The sequence below is a fragment of the Paracoccidioides brasiliensis genome (genome assembly GCF_000150735.1).
Source record: "Paracoccidioides brasiliensis Pb18 unplaced genomic scaffold supercont2.4, whole genome shotgun sequence".
In the NCBI taxonomy this organism is placed as follows: Eukaryota; Fungi; Ascomycota; class Eurotiomycetes; order Onygenales; family Ajellomycetaceae; genus Paracoccidioides; species Paracoccidioides brasiliensis.
This window is the reverse complement of record NW_011371361.1, coordinates 1,306,636-1,324,003: the sequence shown is the minus strand read 5'-3', so window position 1 is coordinate 1,324,003 and position 17,368 is coordinate 1,306,636. Positions and strand designations below refer to the sequence as shown.

Below are 17,368 nucleotides of genomic sequence, written 5' to 3'. Positions count from 1 at the left end.
CAACCTCTCAGAAGGCTCTTGCTCACACAGAATATTAATCAAAAAATATCACTACTTGATCTTGCATGGTGATTTTCACACTAGCAGATGCTAAAATATCATTGACTAATATGATATTACAATTTAAATGCTTTACTAAATGAAGTTCACTCTTCATGAAAAAGAGAAAACTCTTTTAATTTTATATAATAATATCTGAATTAATATATGTATTGAAGATGTCTAATGTCTCTGATTTCAATACTGTGATTATTTGACATAGAGATAGATAGATACTGCAAGAAAAATAGCTTCATTATCTTCACATCATTGAGATTCTGATATCAGTATTCATATATATGAACAACTCTCTTCACTGAGTGATTATCTGAATGAATAAAAATATATATGACAGATAATATAGACTATTAATAATCTTTTGATCATTTTTTGAAATGCTATTGACTAATACATATGTCTTTGTATTAAAAATGAGATGTTCTGAGAGAGAAGCTGCAGCAGCTTCTGCTGATGAGATGAGTTTCTTAATGCTCATCTTCTCATTTAGTTTTCTGTCTCATTATCAGACTTTGAAAAGTCATCTTTCATATCTGATAATGGGTCTATGATGTTGAATTTCACTTGATTCATGATATGATTGCTGGTCTTCTTGAGGTATCTATTAGTATAGTGCAAGCCCTCATAAGTAAAGCGCTCTGCTGCTGAGGTAGATGCAGGCTTGATAAGTATGAACTTGAGTAAAGTCATCAGATCAGTTTTACTGACTTTCATTTTTAACTAATGCAGCTGCTATAATTAGATAGTTGACTCAGCTTACTGATTAGTTTGCTGATTAGATTTGCTAGCTTCTGCTTTTAATTAATACTGCTATTATGATTGAATGATCAGCTTAGTCTGCTGATCACACTGACAAAATATAAGAGATATATTTTTTATTTAGTATCTCACTCTCTCATACTCAAGAAATTACTGTTGTCAATCTCCTCAGACATGTCTAGCAGCCAGCTTGTTATCATGTATACATCTGTGAAAATTATCTAGATGTTCTGTTGAAATGAGAGAAGTGATTATAGCTAGACTACTCTTCAATCTCTTTTACAACAAATGTTTAATCATAATTTGATTGAAAATCACTATTGCTCATAAAAGAGTGATCTTGTAAATAATGTAGATGATAAGCAGTAGCTCACTTATCTTATTAAATGAAAATTATAATTTCTGAGCTTAATCTCAGATCTTTTCTTCTAAAAGCTGAAACTCACTCTGTAGTTTATTGACTGTTACTATAAGTGAAACTACCATCTCATTTCAGCATTCAGATAATAGCTCATTGTGTCACTTCAAAGTTCTCTTCTTAAGACATAGAGAAATCACTCTGAAAATCACTCTCTTCTCTTTCAGAGTTATCATGAACTCTAATCATAATGTAAAAGTGATCACATTTATTTTGTCTGAATTGTAAAGTATAAGATCTGCTGTTTAGAATCTCACTGACTGCTTCTTGCTATATAAAGAAATAATGATTTCATCTCAAATGTCTGTCATAAGAGATATGAATTGATCATATCTCTCAGTAGTAGATCAATTATTTCATCTTATTCTATTGTTCTCCACATCATATATGTAACACTCTGTACTGGCAGTTCTATTATGCTTTAGATTGACTCTGACATACAAAATTAATTCTCACAGACAGCTTATTGCTCTCAACACTTCTTAACTGACTTCTCTCAGACTCAGTCTCATAATGAATAAGTGAGTGACACTAACACACTCTGAGTGAATCTCATGAGTGATTAGTTTCTTCTCTCACTCACTGAAAAGAGACTCATAGATACAGAGCTGAAATTTCAGATTCATCACTTAGTTCTTCCACTTCTTTAACTGCATATTGAGATCTGTCAATCTGTTCTTCTGTTCTCTTAATTGTATATTGAGCTCTTTAAGCTTCTTTATAATGTTTAGTATTACTTTCTCATTGCAGTAATCATCTTCTGCAACTGAGTGACTAAAATCTGCAAAGATAAAAGTGATAGATCTCTGATTTCTGATGTACTTGATGACTTCTGTTCTGAACATCTGAATTCACTGATGAAAGACAGTTGTTTATTCTACTGCTAAGGTTTTCTGCATTGTTGCACTCATCTTGTTATATTGTCTTGCAGAGACAGTGAATAGCACTTTCTTCATCTTGAGACAGTTATAGAAAGTGATCAACAGTCATAATTTTATATATCAATCATTTTTATTTAATCAACAGTTATAATTCTATGTATCAATCACTCTTATTTAATCAACAGTCATAATTCTGTGTATCAATAACTCTTATTTCTTCATACTTCTTTGATTGCTATCATGTACTTTTCTGTTGAATGTTTGTATGCATTGATAAAAACTGCTGTGATGAGTGTCCTCATTAGCATCTTGCTTCTTACTGACTAACCCAGCATCCTCTAACCTTGTTGAGGATTCAGAAGCCATTGAAATAACAAGAGTGTTTGAATGATGAGAATGTTTATCTTTGATGTTTTATAAGGCAGTTAAGACAGTAATTTGGAGGTGATTGAGATCTGATTCAGAGGATGATACCACAGCTAACACTTTTTTAAAATGATTGGACTAGTAATTATGAATCAGAGTAACTAGTGATTATGATTTAGAGTGACTGATTTAGTGGATCTTTGATCAATTTGATATGTATCTTGAACCTTGATTGATTCAGTGGATCTTGGACCTTTTAGAGAGATATGGACATGCTACCAATTTGATGCACACAAGCAATTGAGTAAGTAGGATAAATCATATCTGATTCTCTTCTAATAAGATGGGCGGACGCTCTGCTATATATACACACTATAATCACTCTATATGGTAGGAGTGATCGCATAGGATAGGAAATATAGGAAAGATTAGGGCCCCTGAGTGGATTAGAGAGGGGCAAATGGAGAGCGGATACTAATATAGGAAGGGGCGGAAGAATAGGGGCGGAACGACATATAGACGAAGGGTTTTCTCTGACTTAGTAATCATTTTAGCAGTCTCAATAACTCTCATCTGAAACTCAGTCTCATCAAAGTTGTATATGTTCTCCTGTGTGATCTCATACTTCTGTATAGTATTTTGAACAAGCTCAAATCGTTCTTGAATAACCTTGAGATCTCCACACAGGGCTCATTGATGATCATATGATAGAGAAAATCAGGATTTCAACTCAGGATAGCAGTTGATAAATCAATTAACTCGGTTGATGCCAACAGTTGATGAAGTTGCAGACCTTTCTTAGTTGGAGAGAAGAAGATTGACTATTTCTCATATAGTACTCAGCCCAGGGGGCTGATCTCATTTATCCATGGATGATATCCACTGGACAAGGACTGATTCCTCGTAGAGGCCAGTTTTTTGATTACTGAACTGAGAATCTTTTTTGAGTCATACAATCATTCAATCATTCAGTTAGGCTTGAGTGAAGGACATCATACATGCAAGCAGCAGCTCGGACACTTGAAATTTGAACTTTTTCTAAAGCTTTAATAGCCAAAAGAAATCTGCCCTCTTGATAGGAAACTTTATCCACTTTGAAGGTTGGCATTTTAGCTGATTGGACTTATGGACGCGTGGGGTAGGCCGAATAGGTGGTTGATTAGTTACGTTCCGATATAAGCATCTGATAAGATCGTTCCAAAAGTATCCCTCATATGATTTCTTGGGACGGCAAAAAAGTGCCCCATCCTAATCCTCAGTAAGCAACAACGCCGGATTAGTCTTGGTCTGGTTGGCTCATGTTGGCAGAGGTGCATCGGAGGTGGTGCGTCGGCTGGAGCTGAGTGAGGCTATGAACGACTCCGCACTGGAAAAAGAAAACATGGATCGATTTTATTTCGTTGGATCCTCGAATGAGGGTGCTCTCCATCTGTTCTTCATCCTTTCACAACCAGGGCAGAGAATAAGTTATCCAGATAGCCAGTTGTCTGTTTGAATTAATCACTTGAATGTCCAGATTTTGTGCAACATGGCGAAACTTGGACTTTCAAAAGACTTGGTGCGATGTTGGTATCCCTATTTCCCTCTCCAATACTGGGAATTTCGGAGTTAGTTGCTAACAAGTTGAACTTCATGTTAGACATCCCTCTAATTGGGTATCATCATGTTTTGATGATTTTTCTTCTTATGCCAATCATATTTTTATGTAAGAGTTTCGCCTCCTCCGTTCTCATCATGCCTGGCACAGCGCATTAGAAGGGATGTTTAATATTTTTGTCTGTTGTATTGCAGCAATTCTTGTTGCCGGATGTTCAAATTCTGCTCTTGCCAATGTATATTTAATATCGCTATCATACACCGGCAATATAACCTCGTCGCCCCTACAGAATGCCGACCCAGCCAGACTCAATCCAAGTATGCCAGCAATATTTGCGAATTTGTCTGCTGGGATTAACAGGAATGCGACTTCATTGGAAATACGTACCGGATACTTGGGTCATTGCATGAAGCAAAACTCAGGGCTCTGGATCTGTGCTCGGAATGCGGAAGCTCTTGCAAATGCCATCAGAGAGCAAAAAGCATCAGATGCTGACCCCCTGAATCTGCTTTACATGTCCAAGGCGTTCAAAGACCAAACGGTCTTTAGTGGGTTGATGTAGGCGCTATCCCTAGCATTTCGGAGAATAATTGGTGCTGTACTTTTATCCTTCCGTCGGAGAATCTGCTAATTAGTCACTAGATTTGCATCGATTCCATTTGTATTTATTTGCTTCCTACTTCTCTCCACATTTCCTGGCTGGCACGAGGACTTGAATTCGAGCGGCAGCGAGCAGGAAGTCAGACCATTTCCGTCAAGGATAGTATCTCAGCTTGCTACGGTCCTTGCGGGCCTTGCCTTGCTTCTAATATTTGTATCAGTGTTTTGGCAGCATATATCGAGCGCTGCGGGTGTAACAATGGGTGAAGAGCTCAATTATGGAGCAGTTGAGGGTCACATTGGAGCTGTCTCTATGGTTTTGGGATGGGGTGGAGTTTTTGGAACTGCTCTTGTCTTTGTAGGCCTAATTATTATGCTCATGAGTATCTCAATTGTATCCCAACTCATAGATTTGTGATATCCCGGGGGTTTGTCCTTGCTTCGTTTTAGTTTACTGCCTTGCTTTCTTCCTTTCCATTATTTATTTTCCATATCCCTGGATTTGGGCATAGATAATTCCATGGAAATTTTGGGTTCTTTCGTGTTGTTTTCAGTTCGAGAGATTTTAAGCCAAGTTAAGTCAGTCTACGGGGTGCTATAGCAATTAAGGGACAGGCAAAAGTTTGTACATAAATTTAATTCATGATTTACCATGAGGATGGTGAATCGCTGTCCCTTGTTATTCTAAACGCCTTTTTGCTAAATAGCCGGTATATGCCGCGAACTGCAAAGGAAATGAGAGCCAGCAGAAAGATGAAGACAGTTACAGCAGCTTTCATTCCCTGAGCAGTATCTCTTGTCCAAATCACAGAAAGAAGAATCACCATCAGGACAATGATAGAAACGCCCGTCGCAGTTGGTTTGCCATAAGCCTTCAAAAACTTCGCAATCCGATCTTGGTTCAACGCAATAAGAATGAAGGGAATAGATATTGCTCCGGAGATGCTAACTATTAGAAATGTTAGATCCAGGGAGGAATAGAAAATGAATGTCATTGCTTACACATATATCTCAACACATAATCCATTGGCAGCTTGTCTCCTTTGTTCCATGGAAACGCATCGAGATTAATAGCAAAGAACGCAGCCATAAACGATAATGGAAGCTATATTTAAGGCATATTAATTTCCAGATACATCAAGAGAAAAGAACAGGGATCTCACAAATATAATAGTCACTACTGTGAAAACCAGCACAGTCCTTCCTTGACGTATGGTTTCATCTGCTTGCTTGCGGGCGAGGTTAGCATTCTCCAGTCCCCTTTCGGTAAGCTCAGTGGTTGCTTTAGCTTGATCCGAAGCAGTTTCTGCCTGTTTACGTGCAGAGAGTGCCTCCGAGACGTTATTTTGTTTTTGTTTCAAGTCAAGAAGGTTATAGAGCTGCAAAATGTTAGCGTGGGGACGAATTTGCGGGTTTCTATTCACTTACTGCTTTGTAAGTCTGATTCGCGAGTTTCTGCATCTTCTCCACTCGGTATAAATGGTTCTCAAGCACTGGATATCGAATTGACGAGGAGTTCTCATCATTGATACTTCCATTTTTGATTTTCTTGTGTTCCGCAAAAAGCTTGGAAAAGTCTTCTGCAGGTTTCGCTTGATCACTTAAGATCATGTGTAAAATTCCAAGTTCGTCGATGATATCCTTGACTTCAACTAACAGTTTTGTTTCATTACTGATGGAGAAAACCTCTGAGCTGGCAATTGAACCAGAGCTTGTTTTGGCGAGTCTAGTTGCAAATGCCTCAAAACATTGGGTTTCTTTATCAATCTGTTTTATACGGTCAGTTCCGCCCCGCGTTTGTTAAGATGAGCAAGAAACTGACCACAGCACCAATAGAACGTTCAAAAAAGTCAAAAAACTGATACTCATCTGGAACTCGATATTGATCAAATAAACCTATACAAAATTCTGTGATCAAATGCGCTAAGTCGTGCGCTGTCGTAAGTGGATCTCGCGCCTTGAGTCCGATATGACTAAGTATCATCTGGTGGACGTTCAAAGGGTCTCGTTTGAGCAAAGCTAAACGTCTTCTTTCGATAGTGGAAGACCGACTGCTGCCACTCCCCGCATATCGATACCAGGGCTCCTCGACAACTAAGGATTCCCTCCATTTTTGTGTTCTAATTTGAGAATCCTTCCGGATATTCCCCGCTTTTGCCTTTTTACCTGCCATCCATCCCAGCACACGACCCGATTCATTTTTGCTTTTATCCTTCCATTTACCGTGGCTGAAAGGTTCGTGGGAGGCGACAGGAGCCGGGGGAGGAGGTTCAGGACCTTTAAGGTCAACTGGAGGGACAGTTTCGTCTTCAATTATAGATGGTTGTTGAGCAGACCAGACGTCCCATCGTTGGGGAAAACAGCTAATAACAGTGTCTGGGATTCAATCAGTATATCCCCACAAGGATCGATTCCAATCGGGCAATATATTACCATCATTGAGTATCCAGAGCCACAATTGATCTACCATAAAGATTTTAGGCTCTGGTGAATTCCTCTCCGTGTATCGGAAGACAACTTGACTACTGTCCCTCGCGGCAGTGGTTGAAAGATGGGTGTAGAAGTATTGGTCAAGAGTTCTTCTGAGTTGGAGAGAGGAGTCTGTAGGGTTCGAGGGTAATAAGTATCCTTTCACGAGATGCTCGTCGAAGGGTATCCGCCGTTTTGTGTGCTCAGGTTTTGTATCCTGTTTCACGGTTATATTTGCTGCCCCTCCACGAGGTTCGGTTGCTGTGGAACCTTCTTCGATTATATCGACCAGATTTCCTCGATTTGTGTCACTTGTGTTAATTCTAGAGGCCATTCGGATTTCTTCGATTCTCTGACCATCAGCTCTCCGAGGAATTCTGCCATGGTTTGCGCTGGAGTTTGTAGCGGTCGGTGTATCTAAGATGTCTTTTGCTTTTCCCCAATGGACTTTATGTGTCGGTATATCCTGTGATTTCTGAGCCATCGAGTTTGTGCTTTCTGCTAAGGAGTTATCTGTGTTCCTCCTTCTAACAGAGGGGTGTGATGAAAGCAAGTTTTCCAAGTTTACGGAATTTCCGGTGTCTCTTCTTACGCTGGTTGTTGGAATATGTACGTTTTCCATATCTAGAGAGCTCCCTGTGTTCATTCTTGGGATATCAATGAGTGGAGGCTGTAAAATTTCTATGTTAACCGAGTGTTCAGTATCCCTTCCAGTTACGCCGACGTTTGTAAGTGGTGGATTCTCCGTATTATTCTCCTTTAATTTGAATCCAGGTTTTGGTACCTCTTTCGGCAGAATGCTTCCGCTAGGTTCACCACTTTTGTCGACAGCGATAGTTTGAGGCTCCTTTTTCTCCTCGTGGCTTGTTTGAGTTGGCTTATTTGCGCCATCGTCGGTGCCCTTCTTGTCATCCTGGATGCTTGCAGTAGTTCTTCCTTTCTCTAGGTCTTCCTGATGGCCTGGTGACAATCTTAACATCTTTGCAACTTGACTTGATCTTTGCCGAACTTTATCACCGAAGTTAAGGAAAGAAGACAGGAGAGCCCCGCCTCCGTGTAGAATGAGTCGAAAGCGCGAGGGCTCTTCGACGACATCCCCTGACATGGAGTTGGGTTCGCTGGAAACGGAATCAACCGATTCGGGATCGACCGGCTTAGTTTCATCTTTTTGTTGTGGAGAGCGGGTCACCCGTGATTTAGATCTTTTCTTGGGGGCGTGAGATGGTGCTTTTATCGTCTGAGGTTGACTATCACGCAGAGCTCGTTCTTTTTCGTCTTTAAGAAAATCGGCCATTCGTTTATAACCGCTATGGGTTTCAAAATGGAGAAACGGAATATGCAAAACGGTTAACCTATGAATTGAAATACCGTATCAATCATCAGACTTACAAATAACATGACTTGTTCTGCTTTGTCATTGCCCAAAGAGGAGCCCAGAGACTGTTCTCCACACATTAGCAACGAGAGAGACGTTTTATGGGCGGAAATGATGTACTTTGACGGTTCGACAAAGGGGCCTCATGTAAGAGGAGTGAGTTGCCGTAGCCCGATATTGCTGACCGATGGAATTGGTTAATGCGAGTTTCGATTTTGACTCTTCGCTCAATATTACAGCTTCTGGATCTCGTTCACCGAAATGCCGGCTTACTAGAATCTATTGGATATTAGTGCCTCATTTCATTTGTTTAATTTTCCTTTTATTTTGGGGTATAATGAGGACGAAATTCATACCTCAACCCATTCCATCTAAAATGAAGTTAGGTCACAGTCTTGTTGCTCTCATTTGGGGGCACTAACTCACATTATTTGCGGGCAGGTGATACCACCTAAAACTGCGTTGTCTGTCCATCCTCTTCTCCTTTGCAGAATTCATTATAGCTTCTGCTCCTTTTCCATAGAGCATGTCGTACACTGACACTGTCTTCTCAATTCGCTGCTCAGTTCCTTCAACAAAGAAATCAATAACGGTGCCTTCAAATCCCCGACAACAACTTAATTTATCGATCTGATCATCCGGAAGGACTGGCGCTGTGTATTCAATCTGCGGTTTAGCCTTCCGATTTTCAACTGACGGACCTTGCAGTACGCGGTCCGATCGAAGCAACTCCATCATGGGGGAGCCTTCGATCGCCAAGTCCTCCACTGTTTGGCCATTGTCATCTCGTAGACACTTACTAGCACCATTCTCGAGCAAGAACTCCACGATATCCAAATGGCCATGGATAACAGCGTTGAACAATGGAGTAGATCTACATGGAGTCAATGTGTCGATATCCGCTCTGTTTTCGAGAAGTACCTTCGCAACATCCGTGTGCCCATTAAGAAGTGCTTGGTAAAATGCCGTATATTCCGTTTCCTCATTTAAAGACTCCACATCGGCATTGAATCGTAGTAAAAGCTTGACCAACGTTAGATTCCCTAACTCAGCGGCTATATGTAGCGGTTTGCTTCCGTTGTAGTCAGCAGTTTCGGTGTTAGAGCCGGCTTTGAGCAGGAGTTCTACCAACAGCTCATAATCATTAATCACCGCTAGGTGAAGAGCTGTACGTCCATTGTCGTCTTTGGCTCTCAGATCAACACCTTTGTCAAGCAGGAGCCGCAGCTCGTCTTCGTTTCCTTCGCTCACGACCTCAAGAACTCGCAGGCTCTGTGAGTCGAAGTGGGGTTGTGCCTCATCCTGAGGATAAGGATTGGTTGTATGATCTAGATCGGCATCTTCGTGCTCATTGCCCAAAGGTTCACGGTCGCCATCCATTTTGGAAGTCAGTTATTTTGAGGGATTTCATTTCCAGAAGGCCAAAATAATTTCGATGTTCTTCTGTATGAGGTGGAGCTTCATTTTGGGACCATCAAGTTAAAATCTATCTGGCAGGTGGTTCATGCTAATTATCCTGGCAGGATCAGGCTTATCTCCATTCTTTTGTGGCTTGCTGCAAGTGACCAGAGGTCAGAGACCCTAATCCCCATTGGTCTATGCTTGAATTCTCAACACTTTGATAGAGGGGAATATTAATAGCTGGCAGCTGCTGATTTGATGAGATCCAAAATCTGCGCCCACCCTTGGCGAATTGTCGAAATATATAACGGACTATGCTGGATATTATGATCGCCCCGAGTCCTTTGCACATCATTAACGCAAAGCATAAAAGGCAGCCATGGCAGCGTGGCGGACCCACCATGATTATATATTGCTTATTTATTTCAGTAGTATTTATCAAGTGTTTTCTGCGTAAATCGTGGGAAGACTTGTGGTTGAAGGAGTAACTATCTACGAGTATATATAGTTACCGAAGTATTTAGGGAGTCAAAGCAAGGTGGAAACCTGAGGGCATATTAATCACCAATAGCTAGTTCCTAGGTAACTAGTTATCCGAATGATGGAATTTATTAGGAAACAAAAGAACTGCACATAATTTCTATACCACAAAAAGCAATCTCAACAAGAGTAAGATTCATCAAGTGTATGTACGGAGTATTAGTTAGTTAACAAAGGGGTTAAATTGGGGCCATCCAACCAGCGGCCGCCTTGGTCTCTGCACCGAAAAGTGTCAGCGCTTCACCGCGATTTATGAAGTTGCCCCTCACCAACTCATCGCCAACATTGCAATTTCTTACCTGCCATGTTTCTCCGTTTGAAACTATCCCCATACTAACTGATTGTCTGAATTATCTGAAGGAAAAGAGGACGTCTATATAGCACAATGGCCGAAGCAGCAGGAGTTTACCCACCGCTCGAGGCCAGGCCGCTCAAAGGCACCATCTGCCTGTTTGATGTCGATAAGACTCTAACACCAGCCAGAGGAGTGCGTGGCATTTTCTTCCCTTATTGTTCTCCTTTTTTAGCATTTTCTCCTGTTGGGTCCAGTTGTTTGGTTTTCATGAAACAGAAACCTTTGCATTTTGGAAACGAGTACTTACACAACGTGTTTTGTGTAGACTGTCGCCCCCGAGATGCTGCAGCTGCTCTCGCAATTAAGACATAAATGCGCCATTGGATTCGTGAGTTACACTTCATCCCCATGTTCTTGCGTTATCCGGAAGCAATTGCTTTCTGCATTAGTGACCCAATATCCTAACCGCACGAAAATTCTCTAGGTCGGCGGATCCAATCTAGCCAAACAACAAGAACAGTTAGGCACCCAAACAACTGATGTTACTACGCTCTTCGACTTCTGCTTCGCAGAAAATGGCCTTACAGCGTATCGACTTGGGAATCCCATGGCCTCCAACAGCTTCATCAAGTGGCTAGGTGAAGAGAAGTACCAGAACCTCATTGATTATTGCTTGCGGTACATTTCTAGCGTGAAGCTTCCGAGGAAGAGAGGGACCTTTGTGGAATACAGAAATGGAATGGTCAACATTAGTCCTGTGGGGAGGAGCGCAAGCGTGGAAGAGAGGAACGAATTTGAGGAGTACGTTGTCTCCTTTGCTGTGACCTAGATGCTGGCTTCGCGTGGTGTTCCTGATATTAATCCACTGAAATAGGTTTGATAAGGTACACAACATCCGGAAGAACCTCGTTGAGGCTCTGAGGAAAGAATTCGCCGACTATGGCCTCACGTAAGTTCGCACTTTTTAACTCATCACACACGACTCCTTCACTACGAGGCTTTAATGGATTCCATTGAATCCCATTGACCTACTTCGTTAACACGTTGCTTCCACACAGCTTCTCCATTGGCGGGCAAATCTCCTTCGACGTCTTCCCTACCGGTTGGGATAAAACTTACTGTCTACAACACGTTGAGGCGGAGAAAAATATTAGCGGTGTCGATTACACCACCATCCATTTTTTCGGTGACAAATGCTTCAAGGGAGGAAACGATCATGAAATTTACGAGGATTCCCGGACGATTGGCCATGAGGTTACAGGTCCGGATGATACAATGAGACAATTGAAGGAACTATTCAACCTGTGAATTGATACAGGTTGAGAGCAGGGAGAAAGGGGTTCGAAGCAACAAAGGAACAGTCCCACACAGCCGCTGGATTCCTGCTACAACGTATGGGTGATGATTTAGCGAACAGCATTCGGATTTTCTTTCAAACTATTTTGACGTGGTGTTTGTTGAGATGGGAAGCATTATCTATGCCCTGGTAATTGTGGCTGGGACTTTTTGCATCTTGAAGCGCTAGCGGATACCACAAAAGCTGACATTTCAATAACGATGGAGAGATGTTCCGTATAGACGGGATCGTTAATATAACAGGCAATAATTGTCTTGAATACCCTCCCAATGAACTGCTAAAACAAGCGCTCAGTTTTTCCTCGATCACCAATCAGTAGAGTTCAGAATAGCATTTATCGAAGCTTATCAATCCTCAAGGGTGAAATTCTTATCCAAATTGATATCAAGGCTGGGTATCATATCCAGATACCATTGACTTGTTAAAGAACACTTTAATTTAGCGCTTTTCCGTAGATAAGGTTTGGTGGGGATGGTAGATCTCGTTGTTGGGAAGGATACACGGTACGCGGAATCACGTGTGGGGCGGGCAGGAACTGTAGCGGCGCCCGCCTGGGTGGCGTTGCCCTAGCGACCGCCCCGCCCACACGTGATCGCGATCGCTTGTATGTAATATAGCAATAACCTAGCTAGCTCCTCCGAATAGAAGGTTTAACCATCCCACAGGAACTACGCGCTTATCACATGATATCCCGAAATCTCGGCTTTCACAGGCTCCGATATTCAACAAATCGACAAACTTTCGCCATTCTTCGCTGTTCTGGGATCTCCATTTTGGTTGTTACCACGACTCCGGCCTCGTTTATCACGTTTATCATGAATACGGCTTTTGGTAGTGGCCGTAGCTAATACATACGACCCTATCCGACTCCATTCTATCATCTTCCCGGACAGTCATGGCGAACTCGAAGCAGGTAATCAATCTCCCTCGCTTCCTTGCCCAACCCATAACCTGGAATGCGTCATCTTCCATCATCAATTCACTCTTGGTGACAGCCAGACCCACTGCTGGACTGTCTCTGCATCTATATGCTTCAAAACAGCCACCACAAGCAGTTTCCAGCCGATCCCTACCCACCTCTCTGGCATATCCCCTATACAGCCTCCCGTCGTTACTCTCGAGATCCTACTCTATGTCTGCGACCAAGCCACTCCCCTCAACCACCACTCTTCATGACACCTCCTCCGCTTCAATTAGACATAATGGCGTATACGTCGCAACATTCAAGCCCGCCCGCCGCGCCTTTCACAACACTCCAGCCAACCAGAGAGATCACCATTTCGATACACTCAAGATTGTCCAGCGACTCAAGCGCGAAGGGTTTAGCGAGGAGCAGGCAGTAGCGTTAATGAGAGTGCTGAATGATGTGATAGAAGAGTCGATTCAAAATTTGAAGCGAACTATGGTTCTAAGAGAGGGTACGGCTTTCCCCCCTTTTCCCGTTCTACAACTACCGACCTCTATGCTCCTGTAACAGCCCATGATTCTAACCTTTCTACTTGTTTTCAAAACAGATTCCGAACGTTTGACATATACTCAAAAAGTCGACTTTGCTAAACTTCGTTCCGAACTCTTAAATTCCGACTCAACTGAAGCTCAACTAACCCGCGCATCCCACGATCGAATTGCGGGCGATATCCAGAAGCTAAACTCCCGCCTCCGCGACGAAATAGGGCGTACACAGGCGTCCGTGAGACTGGATTTGAACCTGGAAAAGGGCCGGATTCGAGAAGAGGCAAACGGGCAGGAGATGAGAATCAAGGAGACGGAAACCAGAATTGAGCAGGAAGTTGCCGGGCTAAGGGAGAGAGTTGAAGCCGTGAAGTTTTCGACTTTGCAATGGCTAATGTATTATCACCCCACCCGCGTTTGTTTGAACCTGCTTCCTCACGGTTCCTTACTAATTGGAAAATTTTGTTTGTACAGGGGTGTCTGCACGGGTACCGCTGCCCTCATTTTGGGTGCTTGGCGCCTATTAATGTGATGGAGACCTTCAATCTTCCAGATCAAGGATGGGAAACACATCCCAAATTTTAACTTCTAAGAATAACAGGAGTGACGAGGTCTCAGGAATCCCAGCCTGAAAGAGGGAGGAATGGAGAGACCATTTCTCACAACAATCTTGGAATATCAGCATTACCAGCAAACAGATGAGGTCTTCTGTATATGCTTGACAAGTAAATATTTTTGGTTCCCCAATAATGTATATTATGAACGCAAGCAAAGCACATACCAAGCGAACAAGCGAATGCAGTGCAATTGATAAATGTTCTATCTAGGCCATAGGCTCCTTGTCATCAGGGCCTCTGATTCCTTTCCTTAGACCTCGAATCTCATTCTTTTTTGATTCTTTTGCCCTCGCAATTTGCGATGTTCTGCCAACGTCTGTTGTCCAAGCGAATCCCCTACCATAACTTCACAGCATCCTCGCAGAAATGACTCAATCGCAACCAATGGAACCCCATGCCTCATACCTGTCTCCCCGTCCCAGGAAGAATGCAATCCAACCAACCCTCCATCCACCACCTGCAAAAGCGGAGCGCCCGAATGACCCCAATAAGTCCAGGCGTCATGCTTTAGTGTTCCAATTTCTGAATTATCGCACAGATCTGCACCAGGAATTGTACCCACGCAACGCACCCCGGGATACTACTATAAGATTATATTCGGTTTTAACGGGCAATTGCGGACTCCATATCCTCGCTTCCGGGCTGACCGATGCATATGATCGGAGTTTTTACTGTGGATTTACCAGGACAAAGCGTGACAAACGGGAACGAAGCTCCCGTTGCAACACTCTCGTCAAGATATGCGCCTGCAGCATCAGACTCCGCAGCGACGATCTTCAGAAGAGCAAGGTCCCAAACGCGGCACTCGGCCAGAACAGCCTGCCCGTCGTAAAAGAGCAGCCAGCGTGCTCTGGAAGAAGTACTGTAGTCTTCATACGTGTCGCCGAAACAATGGGCACACGTAATCACCCAGCCTGCCGGGTCTATACAGACTGCGCTTCCCGCAAAAAGGATTTGTTATTTCTCCAGTAACACTGCCCGGCCCCTCCTAACAGCAGATGACTAGCATACCCTAGGTAAGGTGCACATCTTTGTATGGGAGAACTCTGGGTCTGGCCAGGGGAGTCCGTAAAATCGCTTAGCACGCGCCTACCTCAGGCGCTATGGGCAGGCGCATGCTATATGCGCAGCTAAACCCATCAACAAGGCGTGTGCCACATATAGCGCGTGCCGAAGCCATGCCTTGAGGTAGGCACACGCTATGCGATTTAACAAGGCGTGCCCCTCATATGCCGATGAAAAGCAGCGTCTTACATCGCGGCAGGCATCCTCCCGTCATTCATATCTGGTTGCCGGCTCGGCTCGCTGTTTAACACTCGGGTTAAGAATAGCCTGCCTACACAGAGAATATATGGTTTGGATATTGAACAGAAGCTTACATTCAGATTCCCAAATGGATTTCTAGCTAGATTTCTAGAGTGCACAAGGAAATTATTTTCCCACTCCCCCATACCCATCCTCTGGGAAGCTGTGTTATTTTTATTCCAAAAACGCGTTGGCGCAATTCTAATTTCATTATACAACAACGAATATTTGATGAGACAAAACAAAGTGATGGATTTGTACGAAAAACACCTCAAACCCCCCGTTGAAAGGAAAAGATATTGCCTCCCACGTGAGACTTGCTGAAGTGCGTTAGGATGTGGCTAGCACGCAGAATAAATAAAAGTGAGCAAACAGCAGCAATTGTCATCGGCAGTATGTGTCCCGCATTTCCGGTGTGATCGTTGCAGCAGTGTGAGCATACTCGGCTTCGATCCAGGGCTGCCAATCCCAATCAATCCAGTCATTAAATTGCATTGCCATAGTCTTATCCCACCGTAAAAGAGGTGAAATATAGCGACCGAGGAATAGGTTTGATTCGATAGCAAGTGGATCGTCTCTTCTGCGACCGAAAAGAGCGCCAGCAAAGTCAAGGAAAAGAAGATCTCGTCTCGGATCAAAGCCGGGCTTCTCCACCATGATGACATTTCTAGGGCTTAGATCCGTGAGTAAGATATCTTGCTCGTACAGTCGACTTTCGAAGTCGATCACTGATTTCATGATCTCTTGGAGAGCAAGGCGAGAAAAATATTTTTCTGGATTGGCTTGTTGCATTGATATCCCTGGTATATACTCCATCAGGATAAGTCGAACGGTGCGCATTTCAGACCTGTCAACAGGAATATTCAATGAATAAGACCCGTAGAACCTAGGTACTCGCCCCCCGTGCGACTTGGATAGGACATCGTAAGGGCATGAGCCTCGTGATTATAATGCTTGTCCACGCAAAGAAAAGGATTAATAAATCCCTCCTCATCACTGAAATAAAGAGGGTCATATATTTTGGCAACCAATTTTTTATTTGATTGGAAGAATCAAGGATCAGGTCTAACTTCGAGAACCTGCACATTGAAGACTTGAGCATTGCAGCCGTCTCCCACCCTCAGTAAATCAAGAACCTTCAAGTTGACGGTGCGCGGTTCCATGTTTCCTGGTAATGGCGGATGTCGCAGGCACTGTTCGACTGGGCGAAGCTGTCTTCTTTCCACCCTACCAGCTTGAAAGTTACGGCAACAATCTTTGGTCACGGGTGTCAGGGGTGGAGGAATGTGTGATTGGATGCTGAATACCCAGCCCTCAACATAAGGGACTGAAGGTTTCGGAAGGTCAATGGACAGAGGATCCATGAGGTGTTTGTGTGCTTTGATAGAAACGGTGATCTTTAATAGGTACTAGCTTTTCTTTCTCTCGAGGCGGATAAGGGGCAGAGGAGGGGACCCTTGTGGATTAAGTAGTGGGCAGATGGTAAAAAGCAAAGCTGTCGGACTTTCTGATTTTCCGGACACGCCCTGTGCAAGGGGCTGGCGAAATAAAGATCCCCAAAAATCAATTTTTGGGCCCCTCTGCAGAGACGCCTCAAGATTTTGACGGACGGGAAACGGTGCAGACAACGTGGTTCCGGTCATCCAGGCGAAGGCAACCTTCCTTTAGGAAGATTCCACGCAGCCGTTCCAGCTTCTTCGTGTCACTGTCGAGCGGAACTTGAATTTGATCCAGGTTGATTTTGGCTTTGCCTTGGTATTTGAGGCGGCGCTCAGCCGCCAGCTGTATTTCTGCTTGAGTGAATAAGGCCATGGCGAGATCTGTTATCATATTCGCAAGGAGACGATCTGCTTTTTTCCTTCCGCGTGGATGGCGGGGA

At 43.2% G+C, this 17,368-nt stretch overlaps 7 protein-coding genes across 7 annotated transcripts; 4 read left to right on the top strand and 3 right to left on the bottom strand.

Annotated features, from left to right (window-relative positions):
• Positions 1-543: 543 nt before the first annotated feature.
• On the bottom strand, positions 544-992 carry PADG_11686 (uncharacterized protein; the record flags this gene model as incomplete). Its single annotated transcript, XM_010761614.1, has 2 exons — positions 544-760; positions 949-992. The coding sequence occupies 2 exons, from the start codon at positions 990-992 to the stop codon at positions 544-546; spliced, it is 261 nt and encodes an 86-aa protein (XP_010759916.1).
• A 3,017-nt stretch (positions 993-4,009) lies between these two features.
• PADG_03945 (uncharacterized protein) lies at positions 4,010-5,096 on the top strand (the record flags this gene model as incomplete). Its single annotated transcript, XM_010760948.1, has 3 exons — positions 4,010-4,046; positions 4,273-4,636; positions 4,721-5,096. 3 exons carry the CDS (start codon positions 4,010-4,012, stop codon positions 5,094-5,096), a joined length of 777 nt encoding a protein of 258 aa, XP_010759250.1.
• A 229-nt stretch (positions 5,097-5,325) lies between these two features.
• Positions 5,326-9,902, bottom strand: PADG_03944 (uncharacterized protein; the record flags this gene model as incomplete). The annotated part of the gene is made up of 10 exons (XM_010760947.1): positions 5,326-5,627; positions 5,681-5,783; positions 5,842-6,057; positions 6,107-6,445; positions 6,501-7,054; positions 7,112-8,499; positions 8,544-8,587; positions 8,643-8,801; positions 8,879-8,893; positions 8,949-9,902. 10 exons carry the CDS (start codon positions 9,900-9,902, stop codon positions 5,326-5,328), a joined length of 4,074 nt encoding a protein of 1,357 aa, XP_010759249.1.
• A 946-nt stretch (positions 9,903-10,848) lies between these two features.
• Positions 10,849-12,066, top strand: PADG_03943 (phosphomannomutase SEC53; the record flags this gene model as incomplete). Its single annotated transcript, XM_010761354.1, has 5 exons — positions 10,849-10,950; positions 11,084-11,146; positions 11,243-11,559; positions 11,633-11,707; positions 11,817-12,066. The coding sequence occupies 5 exons, from the start codon at positions 10,849-10,851 to the stop codon at positions 12,064-12,066; spliced, it is 807 nt and encodes a 268-aa protein (XP_010759656.1).
• A 944-nt stretch (positions 12,067-13,010) lies between these two features.
• PADG_03942 (uncharacterized protein) lies at positions 13,011-14,099 on the top strand (the record flags this gene model as incomplete). The annotated part of the gene is made up of 3 exons (XM_010761353.1): positions 13,011-13,533; positions 13,630-13,963; positions 14,042-14,099. The coding sequence occupies 3 exons, from the start codon at positions 13,011-13,013 to the stop codon at positions 14,097-14,099; spliced, it is 915 nt and encodes a 304-aa protein (XP_010759655.1).
• Positions 14,100-14,550: 451 nt separating this feature from the next.
• On the top strand, positions 14,551-15,156 carry PADG_11685 (uncharacterized protein; the record flags this gene model as incomplete). Its single annotated transcript, XM_010761613.1, has 1 exon — positions 14,551-15,156. One exon carries the CDS (start codon positions 14,551-14,553, stop codon positions 15,154-15,156), a length of 606 nt encoding a protein of 201 aa, XP_010759915.1.
• A 717-nt stretch (positions 15,157-15,873) lies between these two features.
• Positions 15,874-17,301, bottom strand: PADG_11684 (uncharacterized protein; the record flags this gene model as incomplete). Its single annotated transcript, XM_010761612.1, has 3 exons — positions 15,874-16,398; positions 16,560-16,886; positions 17,116-17,301. The coding sequence occupies 3 exons, from the start codon at positions 17,299-17,301 to the stop codon at positions 15,874-15,876; spliced, it is 1,038 nt and encodes a 345-aa protein (XP_010759914.1).
• Between the last annotated feature and the right edge of the window lie 67 nt (positions 17,302-17,368).